Source organism: Peromyscus leucopus, chromosome 1 (assembly GCF_004664715.2).
Source record: "Peromyscus leucopus breed LL Stock chromosome 1, UCI_PerLeu_2.1, whole genome shotgun sequence".
NCBI lineage: Eukaryota > Metazoa > Chordata > Mammalia > Rodentia > Cricetidae > Peromyscus > Peromyscus leucopus.
Genome location: NC_051063.1, coordinates 164,535,655 through 164,554,820, shown reverse-complemented (window position 1 = coordinate 164,554,820; position 19,166 = coordinate 164,535,655). Strand labels below are relative to the sequence as shown.

The window sequence follows — 19,166 nt, the reverse complement described above, 5'->3', positions numbered from 1 at the left end:
AGCCCCTGCCTAGAATCCTCCAGTGAGGGGCTGGGGTGTGGCTCAGTGGTAGAGCCCCTGCCTAGAATCTCCCAGTGAGGGGCTGGGGTGTGGCTCAGTGGTAGAGCCCCTGCCTAGAATCCCCCAGTGAGGGGCTGGGGTGTGCTCAGTGGTAGAGCCCTGCTAGAATCCTCCAGTGAGGGGCTGGGTGTGGCTCAGTGGTAGAGCCCCTGCCTAGAATCTCCCAGTGAGGGGCTGGGGTGTGACTCAGTGGTAGAGCCCCTGCCTAGAATCCCTCAGTGAGGGGCTGGGGTGTGGCTCAGTGGTAGAGCCCCTGCCTAGAATCCCCCAGTGAGGGGCTGGGGTGTGGCTCAGTGGTAGAGCCCCTGCCTAGAATCCCCCAGTGAGGGGCTGGGGTGTGGCTCAGTGGTAGAGCCCCTGCCTAGAATCCCCCAGTGAGGGGCTGGGGTGTGGCTCAGTGATAGAGCCCCTGCCTAGAATCCCCCAGTGAGGGGCTGGGGTGTGGCTCAGTGGTGGAGCCCAGCCTGGCACAAAAGAGGTCCCAGGTTTAATCTCCAGCACTACAGAGAAAGGAAGGAAAAGAGGGATGGGGAGGACATAACACGGTGGAAATCACGGCGGGAGGACCGGGGCTTCCGCGAGGCTGCTCCTGCTGGACTTGCATCCGTACCCCAGTTCTGCACCCCCTGTCACGAGAAGCTCGAGTCCTGTACAGAAGGTGGCTTCAGAGGCCAGGAAGACGGCTGCAGCCCCCACCTCGGCTGCCTGGCCCATGCGGCCCAGGGGCTGGGGAGAGAGAGAAGGCAGCAGGAGAACTAAGGGTAGGCCCCGCCGGGCATGTTGGTCACGCCCGTCATCTCAGCAGGAGAGCCCTTCGACAGGTTTGCCCCGAGTTCAAGGCCAGCCTGGGCTAGAGAGTGAGAAGGCCACACAAGTGCGCGAGTGAACATGAGGAACTGTACATGTCTGTAACTCCAGCACTCGGGAAACAGAGGCAGGAAAGTCAGACGTTCGAGGATGTGCCCAGCTAGACTGGATTATATGAAGCTCTGAGAGACAGACAGACAGACAAAGGAGGAAGAGAGAAGAGGAGAAAGACCTGACCTGATCTGCACACACACACACACACACACACACACCCGGGTACCTCCATCCCTCCCAGCCCTCAGCCCCTCCTACCTGGGCCAGGGTCCCTTCTAGGATGGTGGCACTGGGGTCTGGAGTCGACATTGCCAGCTCTTCCCACAGTGGAGTCCAGATGTTTCCTGGGGAGATGCTGGGTAAGGGAGAGAAGGAAGGAGAGAAGGGTATGCTAATTCTGTCCTGACATCCCCAGCTGCCCCGGCCTCGGCCGCTTTGGTCAGCTTACCAGTTGACACGGACCCCATGTCGACTCTCATCCAAGGCCAGAGCTTTGGTCATGGCTGTCACTGCCCCCTGCAGAGGCAGAGACCAGAGAGGGTGGAGTCTCTGAAGATGGAGGCCCTCCCAACCTCTTCTTCCAGGCAGGGGGGCAGCAAACTTCAGCCTCGGTGAGATTAGTCTCAGCCATCTTGCAGACATTCCCTGCACATGGGCTCTGTGCAGGCCAATTTGTTACAGGTTGCTCTAACTCAGGACTCAATGAGGGAGGTAGTGTGGGACATTTCTGGGCTTAGGCACCTATGGTCCCAGAACTTGGGAGGCTGAGACAGGTGGATTGCCATGAATCTCTAGTACCAACCCAGGCTGCAGGGAGAGACTGGTTCAAATAAAACCAAGAAGGGCCTTGCAACATGGCTCGGTATTAAAGGCACTGGCCGCCAAGTCTGACAACCTGAGTTTGATTCCTGGGACCCACATGGTGGAAGGAGAGAGCTGACTCCTCCAGGTTGTCCTCTGACCTCCGTGTGTGTGCTGTGACATGCACATATGCACAGAGATACGCAGAGACAAAGACACGTGTGAAATAAAAATGTAATTTAAAAAATCCCAGCTGGAGAGATGGCTCAGCAGTTAAGAGGACCGGCTGTTTCTGCATGGAACGAGGGCCCATTCCCAGCACCCACATGACGGCCCAGCTCCAGGGGATCAGATTCCCTCTTCTGAACTCCACGTGAACCAGAAAGGTCAGTGCAAATACGCACACGCAGACAAAACACTCACAAGAGTGTATCGTGTTAGTGACCTCACTGCTGAAGACACAGCACACTTTGGTCTCAGGACACCAAGAAATCAAGCTAGAACTGTCCTGAAACCTTCCTCCTTGCTGCTAAATCCCAGAAAACATGATGCAGGTCACCGGGGAGCGGGGGGGTGTCATCACCAGATTTACCTAGACGCAGGCCTTGTGTGCTGTAGTACTGACCTGCCAAGCAAGAAGATATGCCTGGTGCAGTAGCAGCATTAATGGTACAGTGTGTGTATGTGTGTGTGTGTGTGTGTGTGTGTGTGTGTGTGTGTGTGTGTGTGTGTAACTGCTTTCCGCTTGGCTATGAAGCCAGTTCTAGAGAGAATTCATGCCTAATATTGTAAACCTGGTCAAAAGTCCATGGCTCAGGAGGTCACAGCCCCCAAGGGCAAACCCACCAACAGTTCAGCCTCAGTCAAAATGCTCTTTCTTCCTCTTTTGTTGTTAATGTTTGAAACAGGGTTCTCACTACAGCCTCTGTAGACCAGGCCGGCCTCGAACTCACAGAGATCTGCCTACCTCTGTGGTGGGATATTTGTATAGGGCGTGAAGGTATGTTGCTGTGATTGGTTTAATAAAGAGCTGAAAGGCCAATGGCTAGGCAGGAGGTATAGGTGGGACTTGCAGGCAGAGAGAGGAAGGAGGAGATGAATCTAGGAGCAGCAGAGATGCCAGGAGACGTGGGAGAAGCGGGATGGGTCACAGAACACAGGTTAATAGAAACGGGTTCATTTAAGTCGGAAGAGCTGGTTAGAAACAAGCCCAAGCTAAGGCCGAGCTTTCATGACTAATAAGGAGTGTCCACGTCATTATTTGGGAGCTGGCTAGAGGGACAGGGAAAGACTTGCCTCTGCCTCCTGAGTGCTGGGATTGAATGTGAGCCCTGCCACGCCCAGTGAGAAGCTCCAACAGTTAACGTGAAGACTCACATGCAGAGAATTACTGCTGAGTGCTCAGCCCTAGATGACAGAGACCCACACAGCAACCCCATGCTGTGGCTCAGGGGTCAACACGGAAGAGAAGGCAAAGCGAATAAGATCTGGGGGGCAGAGGGCAGTCCGTGAAATGCTGGCTTCTGGTCATGACACGGCCCTTGCTTTCATGAACTCACTTCAGCTATGGTTCCCCGCAGGAGACTCGCACAAGGTGAAGCAGTTATCATTCCAGGGTGGACGAAGGGAGGGGCTCATGAGGCCACACCCCTTAACAAAGAATATTGCAACTGATGGCTGCTGGGATAAGGGGTGTGGTCACTGGTAGGTTGCCCACGCTCTAGTAGATGCCCTCAGTGGGCTACTTAAAAAACAAGAGAGGAGAGAGACAGAGACAGAGACAGACAGAGACAGAGAGACAGAGAGAGAGAGAGAGAGAGAGACGAGTTAGAGGCACAGTGGTTTGAGGGAGGTGAGTATGATCAAGATAGATTGTACATATGTATGAAATTGTTCAAGAAGTACAAATATTATCTTTTAAATATGTACAAGGGCATGGATATCCAAGTGCTCTTGGAGGCGAGAAGAGGTCACCAGAGGCTTGGGGCTGAAGTTACAGCTGTGAGCCTTCCAGTATGGGTGTTTGGAACCAAACTCTGGTCCTCTTAAAGAGCAGCAAGCACTCTTTACTGCTGAGCTATCTGTCTAGTCCACCCCAAAATATTCTTTAAAAAAAAACAAACAGGCCGGGCGGTGGTGGCGCACGCCTTTAATCCCAGCACAAGGGAGGCAGAGGCAGGTGGATCCCTGTGAGTCCCAGGAAAGGCGTCAAAGCTATGCAGAGAAACCCTGTCTCAAAAAACAAAAACAAAACCAAACAAACAAAAAAATCAGGTCAGGTGTGGTGGCACACACCTTTAATCACATTGCTCAGGACGCAGAGGCAGGAGGATCTCTGAGTTTTAGGCTAGCCTGGTCTACAGAGTGAGTTCCAGGCCAACCAGAACTATATAATGAGACTATAGAAATTATAAAATAAAATTAACTGGTGAGATGGTTCAGAGGATAAGGTCGTTTGTTGCTAGGCCTGAGTTCCTGATTTCAATCCATGTGGTAGGAGAGAGAGTTAATTTCTGCGAGTTATTCTCTGAACACACACACACACACACACACACACACACACACACACACACACACACACTTTTAAAACAAGAAGTAAAAAAAAAAAAACGAAAAAACCCAGAGAGGTTACAGGCTCAAAGCTGAGACCCAAAGAGCCAGGAAAGAACACTGGGAGGAAGAGGGGTGGCCTACCTTGGTGGCCACGTAGGTAACTGCCTGAGACTGGCCGATGGTCCCAACCAGGCTGGAGATGTTGATGATGTTGCCTCTGTATTTCCGCAGGTGGGGGAGGGCAAGCTATGGAGACAAACAGATCAGCCATCTGCACCTGGTCCCTGGAGAGCAGCACCCTTAGGTATGGGACTGAGACTGTGGCCCATGTTCTCAGGGGGTCTCTGGGCAGAGCACAGCAATGGCGTGTCTACGGTATGCCAGAGCACCTCTCGGAAGGACTGGTGTGTCTTTTCTAGTTCTCTCTCCCCTCTGTCCTCTCTCTTCTCTGAGTTTTCATCTGCTGTTCAATGTCCAGCCCTCATCAAGCCAGGAAAACCTAGCACTGTGCAGAACTCTGCCTGTTCGGCCCAACTAGGAGAAAATCTTTTATCCCATGGAGGGAGGTGGTGTGTCCAGGTTGTACAAAGAACTCTGTGGTCAGAATGTGGTGTGGGAAGCCTCAGGAGATGGGTCCTGTTCTCGACCATCTTCTCGGGCCACCCCTCCCCAGGTGTGTTGATTCACGGTATGACCTTGATAAGCTCAGGCTGTTCCTTCCAGAGCCGCGGGCACTGGAGCGGACCAGGCACAGCCGGCTCTTACCAATAAACACGACTGAGCACAAACCAGCACCCCGGGGCCTCCTGGAGCAGGAACCTAAAAGGGTCTGTGGCTCACCACACCACTCCCAGACGCAGCCTGGACACTGCAACCCGAGAGCCTCTGTCTGGACTGCTCCATCCTGAGAAAGCCACACAGTTCACACAGTGACCCTGTCAGCTTGCCTAGGGATGAGGGGACCCTGGTGACTGTTCTGGGTTGTCACATGCCCTCCGATCCTGTAGCTGATATTGCAATATCACTTCTGTAATGGGACCATCCTGAGTAAACGGGCTCCCTCCTGACAACCGGGGCCCCTCCTCTCCTCCCAAATGGGACTGTGACAGAAAGTGTGGCCAGAATAATATTTGTGGGAGCAAAACCCTTCCCATGGCCCCACTCCTTTTGTTGTTTATTTGAGACAGGCTCTCACTATGTGTTCCAGACTGGCCTCGAACTCACAGGGGTCTGACTGCCTCTGCCTCCTGAGTGTGGGTTTGCCAGCTTGGCCTTTACACCTAAGGCCTCTCTCTCCACCCATCAACACCAGCAAATATTCTTACTGACCCTTCACAGGCCCTTCCCTATGGAAGCACCACCAGCTCCCCACCCTTTCCTTCCTGGTTTGTTTTTTGGGACACAATCGCACTGTGTAGCCAAGACTGGCCTTGAACTTCTGATCCTCCTGCCTCCACCTCCTAGGTGCTGAGATCATAGTTTCCACCACCACGCTGGAGCTGCTGGAGCTCCGTGGTTGCTGGGCAAACACTCTCTGCCATCTGAGCCCGGCCCCACCTCCCGGGTTCTCAGCATCTTTTGCCATGTCAGAGCAGGCCTGGAAGGCTCTGGAAGATTCCAAGGAGGCTGTAGCTGCAGGTGGATGCAGATCTGTGCCTATTAGTTTCCTACATAGATCCTTCTAGAGCAGTGGTTTTCAAACTTCCTAATGCTGCAACCCTTTAATACAGTTCCTCATGGTGTGGTGACCCCAACCATGAAATTATTTTGTTTCTACTCCATAACTGCAATTTTGCTACTGTTATGGGTTTTTTTTTCTTTGGGGGGGGGCATGAGACAGGGTTTCTGTGTAGATTTGGAGCCTATCCTGGAACTCGCTCTGTAGCCCAGGCTGGCCTCAAACTCAGAGACCCGCCTGCCTCTGCCTCCACACCCAGCTTGTGAATCTTAATGTAGATATCTGTGTTTTGTGATGATATCAGGCGGCCCCTGTGAAAGGGTCATCCGACCCCCAAAGGGGTTGCTACCCACAGGTTGAGAACCACCGCTCTAGACCTGGACAGGAAGAGAAGGGGCACAAAACCACGCACTCCTGATAAGATGAAGGACGCACGCTAACCGCGGCCGACTGTGCCTGTCTCACCTTGGTCAAGGTGTACGTCCCCAGTAGGTTCAGTTCCAGCAGCTGGCGAAAGTCCTGGGCAGAAGTCTCCTCAGGCCACTGCGAGGGTGGATCTAAAGGGAAGGAGAGGGTGGGGCCGGGCTGAAGGGAAGAGGGAAATGGGAGGCGTGATGGACCAGAGGGGAGGCAAGGGGCTAGGGAGCAAGCCAAGGAAGGAGGCTGCGCATGGTGAGTGTGATGGACGGCAGTCTCTGCAGAGGAGGCACGCGCCCCCCCCCATCCCACCCCTACCCCCCACCCCCACCCCCGCCCGCCATTCCAGCTCTGAAGTCTCTGAGCCAAGCCCAGCTCATGTCTGTTCTCCTCACTGTGGAATGTGAATTCCCCCGCACTCCCCACAAGGAAATGTGTTTCTGTGGCTGTGTTGAATACACCTCAGCCTAAGAAAAGAAGGCCACAGATAACAATGCGCTCCCTGCAACTCTGTGGATCTTTACCAGGACCTGAAGACAGGCAGCTAAGACAGGAGCCCCGCTGGCAGGGGCAGTCCTCTGGAGGGGACTCCGGAGGGCCTGGCTGCTCTCGGAGCCTTAGTTTCCATGGGGACACATTGTCTTACAGTGCCACACCACCTAGTGTCTGACAAAGTGTGCCGGGGTGTCCTGGTCACCAGCAAGAGCCTGGGCCTCCAGCGCAGCAGGAGGTCCACAGGCTCTGGCAATAACCTAAGGGACACTGTCTCCTTTAGAGACCACAGCACCCCAACAGAAAAGGTGACAATTCTTATTTCAAAGATGGAAACTGAGGCTCGGAGGTGGGGAGAGCAGACCTGAGGACATGGCAGAGAAAGAGGACAGAAGCTCAGGCTGGAGTTATGTATAAAGATGGGGGAAGGCTAGCTGCCTGGCTTAGTGGTTATGAACACTGGCAGCTTTTCTAGAGGACCCAGGTTCAAGTCCCAGCACCCACAGGAGCTCAGAACTGTCTGTGACTCCAGTTCCAGGGGATCCAGCTGCTTCTTCTGACCTCTGTAGGCACCAGACATGCAAGGGAGCAGACATACATGCAAGTAGAAATACACATAATCACACTCTCTCTCTCTCTCTCTCTCTCTCTCTCTCTCTCTCTCTCTCTCTCTCTCTCACACACACACACACACACACACACACACACACACGCACACACACACACACACGCACGCACACACACGCTGGAGGGCTGTGGCCTGGGGGAGGGGGTAAACTGTAGTTCAGAAGGATTAGGGCTGCTGAGATGGCTCAGACGTAAAGGCACTTGCTGCCACTCCTGACAACGTGAGCGCAGCCCTACACGGCGGAAGGAGAGAGCAAACCCCTCCAGGTCTGCTCTGAACACCACACAAGCACTGTACACGAGTGCGTGCCGCTTACTTGTGGAGCACCCACATACACACACATGCAAATAAAGGCAATAATTTTTTAAACTTTTTTTTTCTGAGACAGGGTTTCTCTATGTAGCTTTGGAGCCTGTCCTGGAACTTACTCTGTAGCCCAGGCTGGCCTCGAACTCACAGAGATCTGTCTGCCTCTGCCTCCCGAGTACTGGGATCAAAGGCGTGCGCCACCACTGCCCAGTCAAATGTAATCATTTTTAAGGGGAAGAAATGGGGCTGGAGAGATGGCTCAGTGGTTAAGGGCACTGACTGCTCTTCCAGAAGACCTGGGTTCAATTCCTGGCACCCACATGGCAGCTCACAACTGTCTGTAACTCCAAGATCTGATACTCTCACACAGACAGACATGCAAGCAAAACACCAATGCACGTGAAATAAAAATAAATGAATTTAGAAAGGGGGGGAAGAAATGGGAGAATAGGATATAAGTAGACATCAGAGGACACTGGCCCCCAAGCCACACAACTTACGGTAGCCGGCATTATTCACCACACAGTCCAAGCGGCCGAATCGAGAGAGGGTCTCAGAAATCAGAGTCTGAGGAGATAACAAACGTCAGGAGGAGAGCAGTGAGGTGACAGCCTCCGACAAGCTCAGCTGAGGAAGACAAGGTAGAGTGGGGGGATCAGGGTCACAGAACAGGTCAAGAGGAGAGGAAGCAGGAAGCTCGGGGACACAGTTACCATTTGCCATAGTCAGGGTTTCCATTGCTGTGACAAAACACCATGACCACCTGTCCAGTGATGTCACAACCCCAGGGAGCTGCTGGGCCCTCCCACATCAACTACCAATTAAGAAAATGCACCACAGGCTTCTCCCACACGCCAGGGTGGTGTGGCCATCTCTGCTAATAAGGTTCCCTCTTCCCTAACGACTCTAGCTGGGGTCAAGTGAATAAAACAGTGACCAGGCCGCCACTGTGGAAGACTGTGAGGGCAGAAGACTCAGTCTACAGACCCAGAGGAGGGCGGGGTGCAGACAGGCAGAGAGAGCGGAGGCCCAGACTGGGGCCAGACCTGAGGGCACTGAACAGATTCTGCGGCAGGGGAGTCAGAAATTGTTACAGGAAGCGTGGGTTTCAAGCTCTGCTCGTTCCTAAAGACCTAAGAGAGAAGGAGCAGAAGGACCCACGTGTGCTGAGCTGACAGAGGCCAGGGAGAGGGGTGCTGGGTGCTGGAGGTGGGGAATGGGGCAGGGAACACTCACCTGCAAATCTCCTTCCTGAGTCACGTCACAGGGGACGAAGACAGTGCCCACGAGTTCCTGCTCCAGAGCCCGGCCCCTGGCCTCTGCAAGAGGAAGACTCTGGGTCTGAGGGAGGTGAGTTGAGGCTTGGACGCCCTTCTGAGGGTAGAGGTCTGGGGAGGAGCTTGGACTCCCGAGTCTGGGGCAGGAGACCTGGGTCTAGGCATGTGGGTCTGAGGGAGGAGGGCTAGGCTCGGGTCCCTGCGTCGGTGGAGGAAAGGCAGAGTTGAGGGCTTACTCACTCACCATCCTTGTCGCAGAAAACCACTTGAGCGCCACTGTCCACTGCCAAGAGAGAGAAAGAAACGTTACAGGCTGGAGACTTGCGTCGCTGCCCCTGCTGCCCTCTTGTGGCCACACAGAGCACCTGGCTCTCGTGGCCTGTCTCATGACAGTCCACTCAGAGGGCAGAGTCTCCGAGACAAATTCCCCTTCTTCATCCAGCTGCTGCTCGGCCGCCATCCTGGATTCTAGAAAAATCCCAAACCTACAAGAAATATATTCCTCAAAGCTATCGTTTGTAGCTAGGGACCCATCAGGGGAAGAACTCTTTTTGGTTTTTCGAGACAGGGTTTCTCAAAAACCTGTAGCCCTGGCTGTCCTAGAACTCAAAGATCCGCCTGCCTTTGCCTCCCTAGTGCTGGGATTAAAGGCGTGGGCTAGCACCGCCAGGAGAGGGGAAGAACTCTTGATGAGAGCCGTATCGTGCTTACCAACAGTCCAAACTGACTTGTGTAAGCATGAAATGGGGGCTGGAGAGATGGCTCAGTGGTTAAGAGCACTGGCTGCTCTTCCAGAGAACTCAGGTTCAATTCCCAGCACCCATGTGGCAGCTCACAACTGTCTGTAACTCCAGTTCCAGGGAACCCAACACCCTCATACAAACACAAAAACAATGCACAGAAAAAATAACAAATCACTTAAGAATAAGTAAAAAAATAGATCCCTTAAAAAAAACTGAGTCTCTTTCTCCCACTCTGTGAACCTGTCAACCCATCCTTTCCAAAAATTCAGACACCAAGCCAGAGGACCCTTACTCACCAAAGGCTCTCACGATCCCAGCTCCGATGCCACGACCACCCCCAGTCACCACCACCACTTTCCCGGAGTATCGGGTTACAGCAGCCATCCGGTTGACTTGTCTTGTCTCCCACACCCTCACAGCCTCTCTCCACCTCCAAAGTCCAGAGGAGCAGTGAGATGGAACAGATATGCCGGCTGGGTCCTTGAAGGCTGGCCCTGGGAGGGGGTGTTCCCAGGAAGGCCACGCACCTGCGAGAATTGAGAGGACTCGCCAGCGTCACACCTGGAGATGGGGTCTTAGCCCTTCTCTTTTGGACCCAGGGGTCCCCACTCTGACAATCCTCCTTCAGACTTGGGGTCCAGACCCCAGCCCTCCCAGCTCAGATGACTCCAATCCTGCTCCCTCAGACCCATAAGAAAACCAGTCTCGCCGGGCGGTGGTGGCACACGCCTTTAATCCCAGCACTCGGGAGGCAGAGCCAGGCGGATTTCTGTGAGTTTGAGGTCAGCCTGGACTACCAAGTGAGTCCCAGGAAAGGTGCAAAGCTACACAGAGAAACCCTGTCTCGAAAAATAAAAAAAAAAAAAAAAAAAAAAGAAAGAAAGAAAGAAAAGAAAACCAGTCTCCAGCCTCCTCCCTTAGACACGAGGTTTCAGCCTTCTCCCTCAGACCCAATCTTAGTATCTGGCTCCCAACTTCCTCATACTGTTACTCCCAAACGCTGAGAATAAGACCACTACCACAACTTGTGCCAAATTTGAAGCAAGCTTTATTTCTACTGGGGTGCACCCAAGAGCTGGCCAGAGACTGTCTCCTCTAAGTCGGGCTACAGAGCGCAGCAGCAAATCCACCTCTCGGCCCTTTTAAGAGTAAAATCAGGAGTAGTTTTACTGGAGGGAGACAACGGGCAATAAAATACAGAAACCCTAAAGAAACGTCATGTGGTCACCCACCATGTGATTAGGGAGGGGTCAGGGAGGGTCAGGTTATTCTCAAAAACAAATCAAGGTCATGTTTCTAGGAAACAGAGAACAACTCGGCTCTATCAGTAGATAGAAACTTAAGTTTAATAATACAGCACAATGGCTCCTGCCTTCAAAATGGAGCCAGGCAGGTTTCTCATTCCCCCTTGACTTACGTTTCCTGGTCAAATCATTGTAGGGGGATGTCTTAATAATGTTGTCGAGCAGGAATGAGTCTAGAATTGTTAATCTGATGGGTGATCAAGTCAGTGACTCATTGGAAGGCACAGGCCCGATTGGGATAATTAGGACAGATAATATTAGATAATATAGAAGGCCAATGAAGGGGGAGAACCATTTTAGCCATATTGGCCAGTCTAAATTTGTTTGAGAGGTTTTGTCTAGTTTTTTTTTTTTTTTACATAGATTATCAATTTGGTTGCCAATAGTATGAGAGAAATCAGAGATATTAAAATAGCACATTCCAGGAAATTGCTGATGACCAAGAGCATGTCTAAGTAACAGGTAATCTACAGTAGCTTTATTTTGAAGAACAGTTGTTCTTGAGGAGGGGCCCCAAAACAGGTTGACAACAGCAGCCATGACAGGCTTAGGGGCCTAGTCAGGCTTCTCTGACAGGCTTACTGGCAGGCAAACCCAGATCCAGGAAAAGCCTTCAGATGATACCGCCCAGGGATCCACCCGGGCATGAGGAAGTACCTGACATCCCAAACATTCCAAACATTTAAGGTGGCCAGATGTCCTTGAGTCTAGCACACACCAACTTTTGTTTTAGAGATACCCCCAGACAATTGTCAGCCAATCAGGATCCTGAACCCTGGAAATCCCCTCACCCCAACCTCTGCTATGATAAAAACCCCACCCCACCTCTAGGGCTCTCTGTTCTCACACTGCATCAGACAGACAGAGAGACCAAGCTCGGAGCTTGAAGATAATAAAGGCTCTTTGCTTTTACATGTGGAATTTGGTCTCTGTGGTGGTCTTTTGGGGGTCCCCACAATCAGGGCATAACAGTTCTCAGCTCTCCCATTTCTTTTTTCTTTTTCTTTCTTTCTTTTTTTTTTTTTTTTTTCTTTTTTTAGTTTTTCGAGACAGGGTTTCTGTGTGTAGCTTTGCGCCTTTCCTGGAACTCACTTTGGAAACCAGGCTGGCCTCGAATTCACAGAGATCCACCTGCCTCTGCCTCCCAAGTACTGGGATTAAAGGCATTCACCACCACCGCCCGGCTCAGCTCTCCCATTTCTTCATTAATTTCTACTAATATTTTTGCTGTAGTATTAGTAGTTTTTGAAATTAGACAGGCTATTTTAGAAACCTCTCTTTGGGTCCAACAACAAGTCCTGGGACAGGTAACAGAAAGGCTAAGGTAGCACCAGGTAAGGTGGGATTTAATAGATGTGAGGAATCATCACAATTTTCAGGAAGAGCTCTTGTAGTTCTATTAACAGATTGTAAAGATTTGCTGAGTAAAATGGGTGTAACACATCCTATCCCACACAAACCCTTATATCCTGCTGGGAGTGCAGAATAAGTATTATTTTCACAGAAAAAGATCCATCCTAAAGTTGTTTACCAAAGGGGAGGTGTGATACGAAGTGGAATTACAATAAGAAGGGACACTGGTGCAATCATAACATAAACCGTGCAGGAAGAATACATTATCAATGGGGACATCAGCCACAGCCCTTCAGCAGTAGGAGGGCATACTTCATTTTGTCCCCTGTTAGCCTCGTATAATTTTCCTAAGAAACCCCTATTCCATATAAGTTTCTTTTTAGGAGCCCAGGAATAGAGGGATCTCCTCTGACACAGGAGTTTCACTTTTTAGTGCTGGATGGATGCTGAGATTATATTCTACATTATCAGTTACAGACAGGGTAACTCTGGGTATGTTAAATTCAATTGAAGTGGTTAACGACTCCTTCCTTCCCCTTTACCTTACCTGGTGGGTAAAGGCAATCTTTTGCATGGCAAGACAACACCAGGGTGTTTCCTATGATAGGGGTGCCTCTTATTTCCCCTGTCAAGATGCATTTAGTTTCTGTTTGTATATGTTGAAAATAAAGCAAAACTGTTAGCCATAGAATAATCATGATGCCAATTTCAACAGCAAGAACACAACGTTAGACCGTCAAACCTTAGACAGGCTGATTTTCAACCGTCCTTTTTCAGTCATTGTCTACCTCTGGGGGTTTGGGCTCCTCTTTCGTGGGTTCCTCGGGTGTCTTCTTGAGGTGTCAGTGATGAATCCAGGCAGAAATACCAGTGACTTTAACAGCAGTAGCAACCTGAAGAATCAGCAGTAGGAGTCTGGAGAATCATGAGCTTGGTCTCTCTGTCCTTTTCATTTAGGTTCAAGCCAGTCAGTTTTGAAGCCGCAGACTAATACAACATCTCTGGGCTGGAATGGGTGATCGCATGGGTGGTACCCAACAGGTTCAGCAGCCTGGACCTGAGACAGAATCTTATCCAATGTTAATTGCAGTCCTTTTAAGGACTCAGAGATTGGAGTGAGGCAATTTGACAACAGTTGGCATATACCCAAGGGATCATGGGAGGCGGATTGTTTCTTTTCTTTTCTTTTTTTTTTTTTTTTTTTGAAATCTTCTTTTTTTTTTTTTTGGTTTTTCGAGACAGGGTTTCTCTGTGTAGCTTTGCACCTTTCCTGGATCTTGCTCTGTAGACCAGGCTGGCCTCGAACTCACAGAGATCCACCTGCCTCTGCCTCCTGAGTGCTGGAATTAAAGGCGTGCGCCACCACCACCCGGCAAAAGCAGCTTCTTCTTTTTTTTTTTTTTTTTTTTTTTTAAAGATTTATTTATTATGTATACATTGTTCTGCCTACATGTTTGCCTGCAGGCCAGAAGAGGGCACCAGACCTCATTACAGATGGTTGTGAGCCACCATGTGGTTGCTGGGAATTGAACTCAGGACCTTTGGAAGAACAGCCAGTGCTCTTAACTGCTGAGCTGTCTCTCCAGCCCAAGAGCAGCTTCTTTTGGTAACTTTTTCTGCATGGTTGTTACCTTGAGCTTGGGGCCTTTTGTCTTCTTGGTGTCCTGGCCAGTGAATAATGGCCAGTTTAGTTGGTATCCAGATGGCCTCCAGCAACTGGACAATTTCATGTTTATTTTTGATTAGTAAGTCCCTCTGTTTATATATCTGTCCTTGAACATGAGCTGTGGCAAAAGCATATTGGCTGTCTGTGAGGATGTCCACCTTTTTTCCTTCAGCCCATCTTAAGCCTGTGTCAGAGCAATTATTTCTGCTCTCTGGGCAGATGTGCCCCAGGGCAAGGCTTGCACCCAAATGACCTCCTTTTGGCCTGTAACCACAGCCACCACACCTGCCCCCGCATACCTAGTTCCTTCTTGAATGAAGCTGCTTCCATCCATATAGAGAGTTGTATCCATGGTAGTGAGAGGAACATCTGTCAGGTTAGGTGGTATACCTTGGATGAAGTCCAGCATCTCCAGGTGATCATGGATGGGCTCCTCAGGATCATTATCTGGCATCACTGAGGCCAGATTAATTGCCAAGGATTTATCAAAAGTCCAAACATGGTATGTACTCACTCATAGGTGGATACTAGATATAAAACAAAGAACAATCAAACTGCAACCCACAGAACCAGGGAAGCTATATAGTGGTGAAGGGGAGTTAGTGGGGGTGGGGTGGGGACCCTAGGATGACTAAGGCTTATAATAAGTGCTGTGGGATGGTCTGTATGTCAAATTACCCTTATTAGTCAATAAATAAAACACTGATTGGCCAGTGGCTAGGCAGGAAGTATAGGCGGGACTAACAGAGAGGAGAAAAGAAAGAACAGGAAGGTGGAAGGAGTCACTGCCAGCCACCACCATGACAAGCAGCATGTGAAGATGCTGGTAAGCCATGAGCCACGTGGCAAGGTATAGATTTATGGAAATGGATTAATTTAAGCTATAAGAAGTTAGCAAGAAGCCTGCCACGGCCATACAGTTTGTAAGCAATATAAGTCTCTGTGTTTACTTGGTTGGGTCTGAGCGGCTGTGGGACTGACGGGTGACAAAGATTTGTCCTGACTGTGGGCAAGGCAGGAAAACTCTAGTTACAAACAAGTTTTGGTTTCACTCAATCACTGGGCAAGCTTCAGTGAAACATTTCACTATTAGGATAAGAATTTGTACAGTATCAAGCAGATAATAGAAAAAAATAATAATAATAATAATAATAATAGTTCCAGGTCAGCCAGGGCTACACAGTAAGACCTCCTCTCAAAACTTAAAAAGAAAATAAAAGGCAATCTTCTAATATTGAAAAAAAAAGTCTGTCTGTCCTCACCTAAAAGAAGGGCTTGGTACTGGGTCAGACGGGCATTAGCCATCTGCCAGTTGGCGGCATCTCAGCAGGGCATCCACAGCGAGTGGAGCTGTTGTAGTTAGGTCTGTCCCAACGTGAGCTTCTCAGCTTCTTCTACAAAAATTGCAGTGGCTTTGATGGCTCTTAAACAAGGGGCCATCCAGAGGCTACGGGATCCAGTCTCTTTGAGATGTAAGCTATGGGCCTTTTCCAGGGACCCAGGGTCTGAGTCAGGACTCCCCTGGCAATGCCCTTTCTTTCATGGACATAAAGATGAAAGGGCTTGGAGACATCAGGGGGAGTTAATGTGGGGGCCTGTACCAGGGCCTCTTTTAAGTTTTTTTGTTTGTTTTTGTTTTTTAAAGATTTATTTATTATGTATACAGAAGATGGTGCCAGATCTCATTACAGATGGTTGTAAGCCACCATGTGGTTGCTGGGAATTGAACTCACGACCTCTGGAAGAGCAGTTGGTGCTCTTAACCTCTCAGCCATCTCTCCAGCCCCTTTTTTCAGTTCTTAAAGGCCTGTTCATGTTTCTCAGTCCATTCCAAGGGGTGTTGCCCCTAGCCAAACAAGGGTTTGGCAATTTCAGCAAACCCAGGTATCCAAAGAAAGCAATATTCAGCCGGGCGATGGTGGTGTATACCTTTAATCCTAGCACTCGGGAGGCAGAGCCAGGTGGATCTCTGTGAATTGGAGTCCAGCCTGGTCTACAGAGTGAGTTCCAGGAAAGGTGCAAAACTACACAGAGAAACCCTGTCTCAAAAAACAGAAAGAAAGAAAGAAAGAAAGGAAGGAAGGAAGGAAGGAAGGAAGGAAGGAAGGAAGGAAGGAAGGAAGAAAGAAAGAAAGAGAGAGAGAAGAAAGAAAGAGAGGAAGGAAAAAAGAAAGAAAGCAATATCCAACAACAGCTCCCAGAAATTCCCTAATTTGCTTCTTGGTGGTTGCAGTTGGGATTTGCAGTATGGCTGCTAAACAGACTTGGGACAACAGTCTTTACCCTTCTCTCTGCTCATATCCCAAGTAAGTATCTTAGGGTGAGCAAAGCTGAGCTTTCTTTTTAGGAACTCTATAGCCTACTGGGCTAGAGTTTCCAAAAGGCCTCCGGTAGCTCTCAAACAGTCCTCATCTTTAGCAGCTATTAATAAACCATCCACTTATTGCAAGCTTACCCCAGGGTACTTACTACAGAAGAGATTTAAATGTAAGCAGAAGTTTCTGTCCCACCAGCAACTCCCAAATAACCAGCAGCTGCTTCCCAAATAATTGACTTGGAGGCTTAATATTACTTACAAATGGTTGGCTGGTTGTTCAGGCTTATTACTGGCTAGTTCTTACACTTAAATTAACCCATAATTCTTATCTATGTTTAGTCACGTGCCTTTTCTCAGTATGGCATTCTCATCTTGCTTCCTCTGCATCTGGCTGATGACTCCTGACTCTGCCCTTCCTCTTCCCAGCCTACTTAGTTTGGTGGCCCACCTATACTTCCTGCCTGGCTACTGGCCAATCATCATTTTATTAAACCAATTCGAGTGACAAATCTTTACAGTGTACAGCGGATTATTCCACAGCACTTCAATCCTGGGTGAGTGTTTCATCAAGGATGGTGGGAGAGTTGTTAAACCCTTGAGGCAGTCTGGTCCAGGTTAGTTCTCCTGATGTCTCCAGTTCAGGGTCAGCTTATTCAAATGCAAAGATGGGCTGACTTAATTTTGACAGAGGGGTGGAGAAGAATGCATCTTTTAAGTCCAATACAGTGTAAACTTTATGCTCTAGTGGTAATAAACTAAGCAAGGCATAGGGACTTGGAACTGTTGGGTAAATGGATTCTCCCCTCTTGTTCACTTCCCTCAAGTCTTGTACTGGTCTACAGTCTGGAGCTCCAGGCTTTTGGACAGGCAACAAGGGGGTATTCCAGGCTGACTGGCAAGGAGGAAGTGTGCCTGCTTCAAGGAGGCTCCTGATGTGAATCCCTCGCCTGGCTTCTGAACTGATGGGTACTGCTTGACCCGAGTGGGCACTGCCGCAGATGTTAGTCGCACTGTGATGGGGGTGCATGTTTTGCCAGGCCAGGAGTATCATCCTCTGCCCAAACTGTAGGAATTCCCTGGGTCAGAAACTTTTTCCATTCCCCCTCCTGGGAATGAGTTGTATTTTAGAGGAGCAGATATTCCTCACTTTTGGGGAGGTTATAGTTAAAGCCTTAGCAGGGACTCCCAACTGCAACCTGGGGGAGTCTCCTGGGAATGATATTGTTCCCTGGAGCTTGTTCAGAAGATCCTGCCCAGTAAAGGGTAGGGACATTCAGGAACAACAATAAAAGAACGAGTCAGTTCCTTGTCCTGGGTTAATAGTGCAGTCAGAGGTCCATTTGTACTCTGACATCTCCTGTTGTCCGCTGTGCTTCCATTGTTTGGTTGGTAAGGGCCCCAGGGGCTCCTGTAATGCCGAATGAGTAGCCCCTGTGTCCATCAGAAATTTTACAAGTTGGCCCCCTACAGTGAAGGTTACCATAGGCCCCTGGGGGCCTAGTTCAAAGGAGCCTCGGCCTCACTAATCCTCCATAGCGAGGATTGGTGGGCTTGGGGGAGGCTACCTGTTTCTGGCAAGGACATTCATTTTTCCAATGACCCATTTCTCTGCGGTAGGCACACTGGTCCTTTTGTAAAGATCTCCTCCATTCATCACGGTGCACATGGGCAGAGCCGAGAGCTGCCGGGGCCTGCAGGGCCGCCCCAGTGGCACATCCATCTTCACCAGAAGATCTTCTGTGCTGTCTCTGCCGTCAAACGCCTTCTGGGCTCTCTCTAGTAGTTCTGACCTGTTCTTTCCTGCAAACCCACGCATCCTTTGTTCTATGCATGCCAGGGGCTGACTGAGTAACAAAGTCCAGGTTAATCACCTTGAGATTTGCCAGGTCCTCTGGGTCAACAGGAGTGTATAATCAATAGGCATCCAGGCCAAGGCTCCAAACGCTGAAGGCTTTCATCTGGGCCCTGCTCCACATCTGTTACCCTAGACAGGTCAGTGGGTTTCCAGGCCGTCCATTCCATCCCTCCTAGCAGAACCTGGTGGTACTGAGTGACCTCCTACCTCTCTGTGTCGTAGTCCCCTTGGGGTCTCCTTCTTGGCAGAGCACGGTCAACCGCCTCTGCCCTCTGGTCACCAGCCATTGAAGCTATTCCGGGGACTGCATCAGTTGCTTTCCTGAGAATCCGTCCCCTCTCTTGAGTAGTGAAGAGGGTACGGAGAATCTGCTGACAGTTGTCCCTCGTGGGGAGATGATTAAAAAAGAATCAATGAGAGACATTAAGGAATCAGGGCTAGTGATGAAAGGGGGGTTCTGGTTCTTCCAGTTGTAGAGATCTGTGGTGGAGAAAGGGAGTAATGACCTATATGTCAGGAAATGACGAGGTAGGAGAGTGAGGGCTGAAGGAGGCGACACCCTGAACCAGAGTCAGAGAAGTCGTGAGGGCGGTCGGTATGGGACTCCCTGGTGGGTGTGGGGAGGGGAAAACACAGGGGGAGGTAGGGAAGAGCTAGATGGTGGGGTAGGGGCAGGTGCAGATGGGAGGGGCAGGTGAGGCCTTGGTGGTGGGGACTGGGGTGGCAGAGGGGGAGGGGAGGAGGGGAGAAGAGGGTAAAGATGGTTATGAGGGAGAAGGGACTCTCCCTCCTGTGGGTCCTGCAGAATGGTCTTCAGACGAGCTCCTTGGTCTGTGCTACAGGCCCTTGAAA

At 50.3% G+C, this 19,166-nt stretch overlaps 1 protein-coding gene across 2 annotated transcripts; it reads right to left on the bottom strand.

The window, feature by feature from the left end:
- Positions 1–445: 445 nt before the first annotated feature.
- Hsd17b14 (hydroxysteroid 17-beta dehydrogenase 14) lies at positions 446–13,588 on the bottom strand. Of its 2 annotated transcripts, none has more exons than XM_037199777.1 (10): positions 13,265–13,585; positions 10,116–10,346; positions 9,321–9,359; positions 9,036–9,118; positions 8,300–8,366; positions 6,419–6,510; positions 4,417–4,521; positions 1,370–1,437; positions 1,180–1,276; positions 446–786 (listed from the first exon to the last, which is right to left on the bottom strand). In XM_037199777.1, the coding sequence occupies exons 2-10, from the start codon at positions 10,201–10,203 to the stop codon at positions 613–615; spliced, it is 813 nt and encodes a 270-aa protein (XP_037055672.1). In that variant the 5' UTR covers positions 10,204–10,346; positions 13,265–13,585; the 3' UTR covers positions 446–612. The 2 variants fall into 2 exon arrangements, with proteins under 2 accessions (XP_037055672.1, XP_037055674.1); XM_037199779.1 differs by having other exon boundaries at positions 631–786; positions 1,180–1,265; positions 13,265–13,588.
- Positions 13,589–19,166: the final 5,578 nt, after the last annotated feature.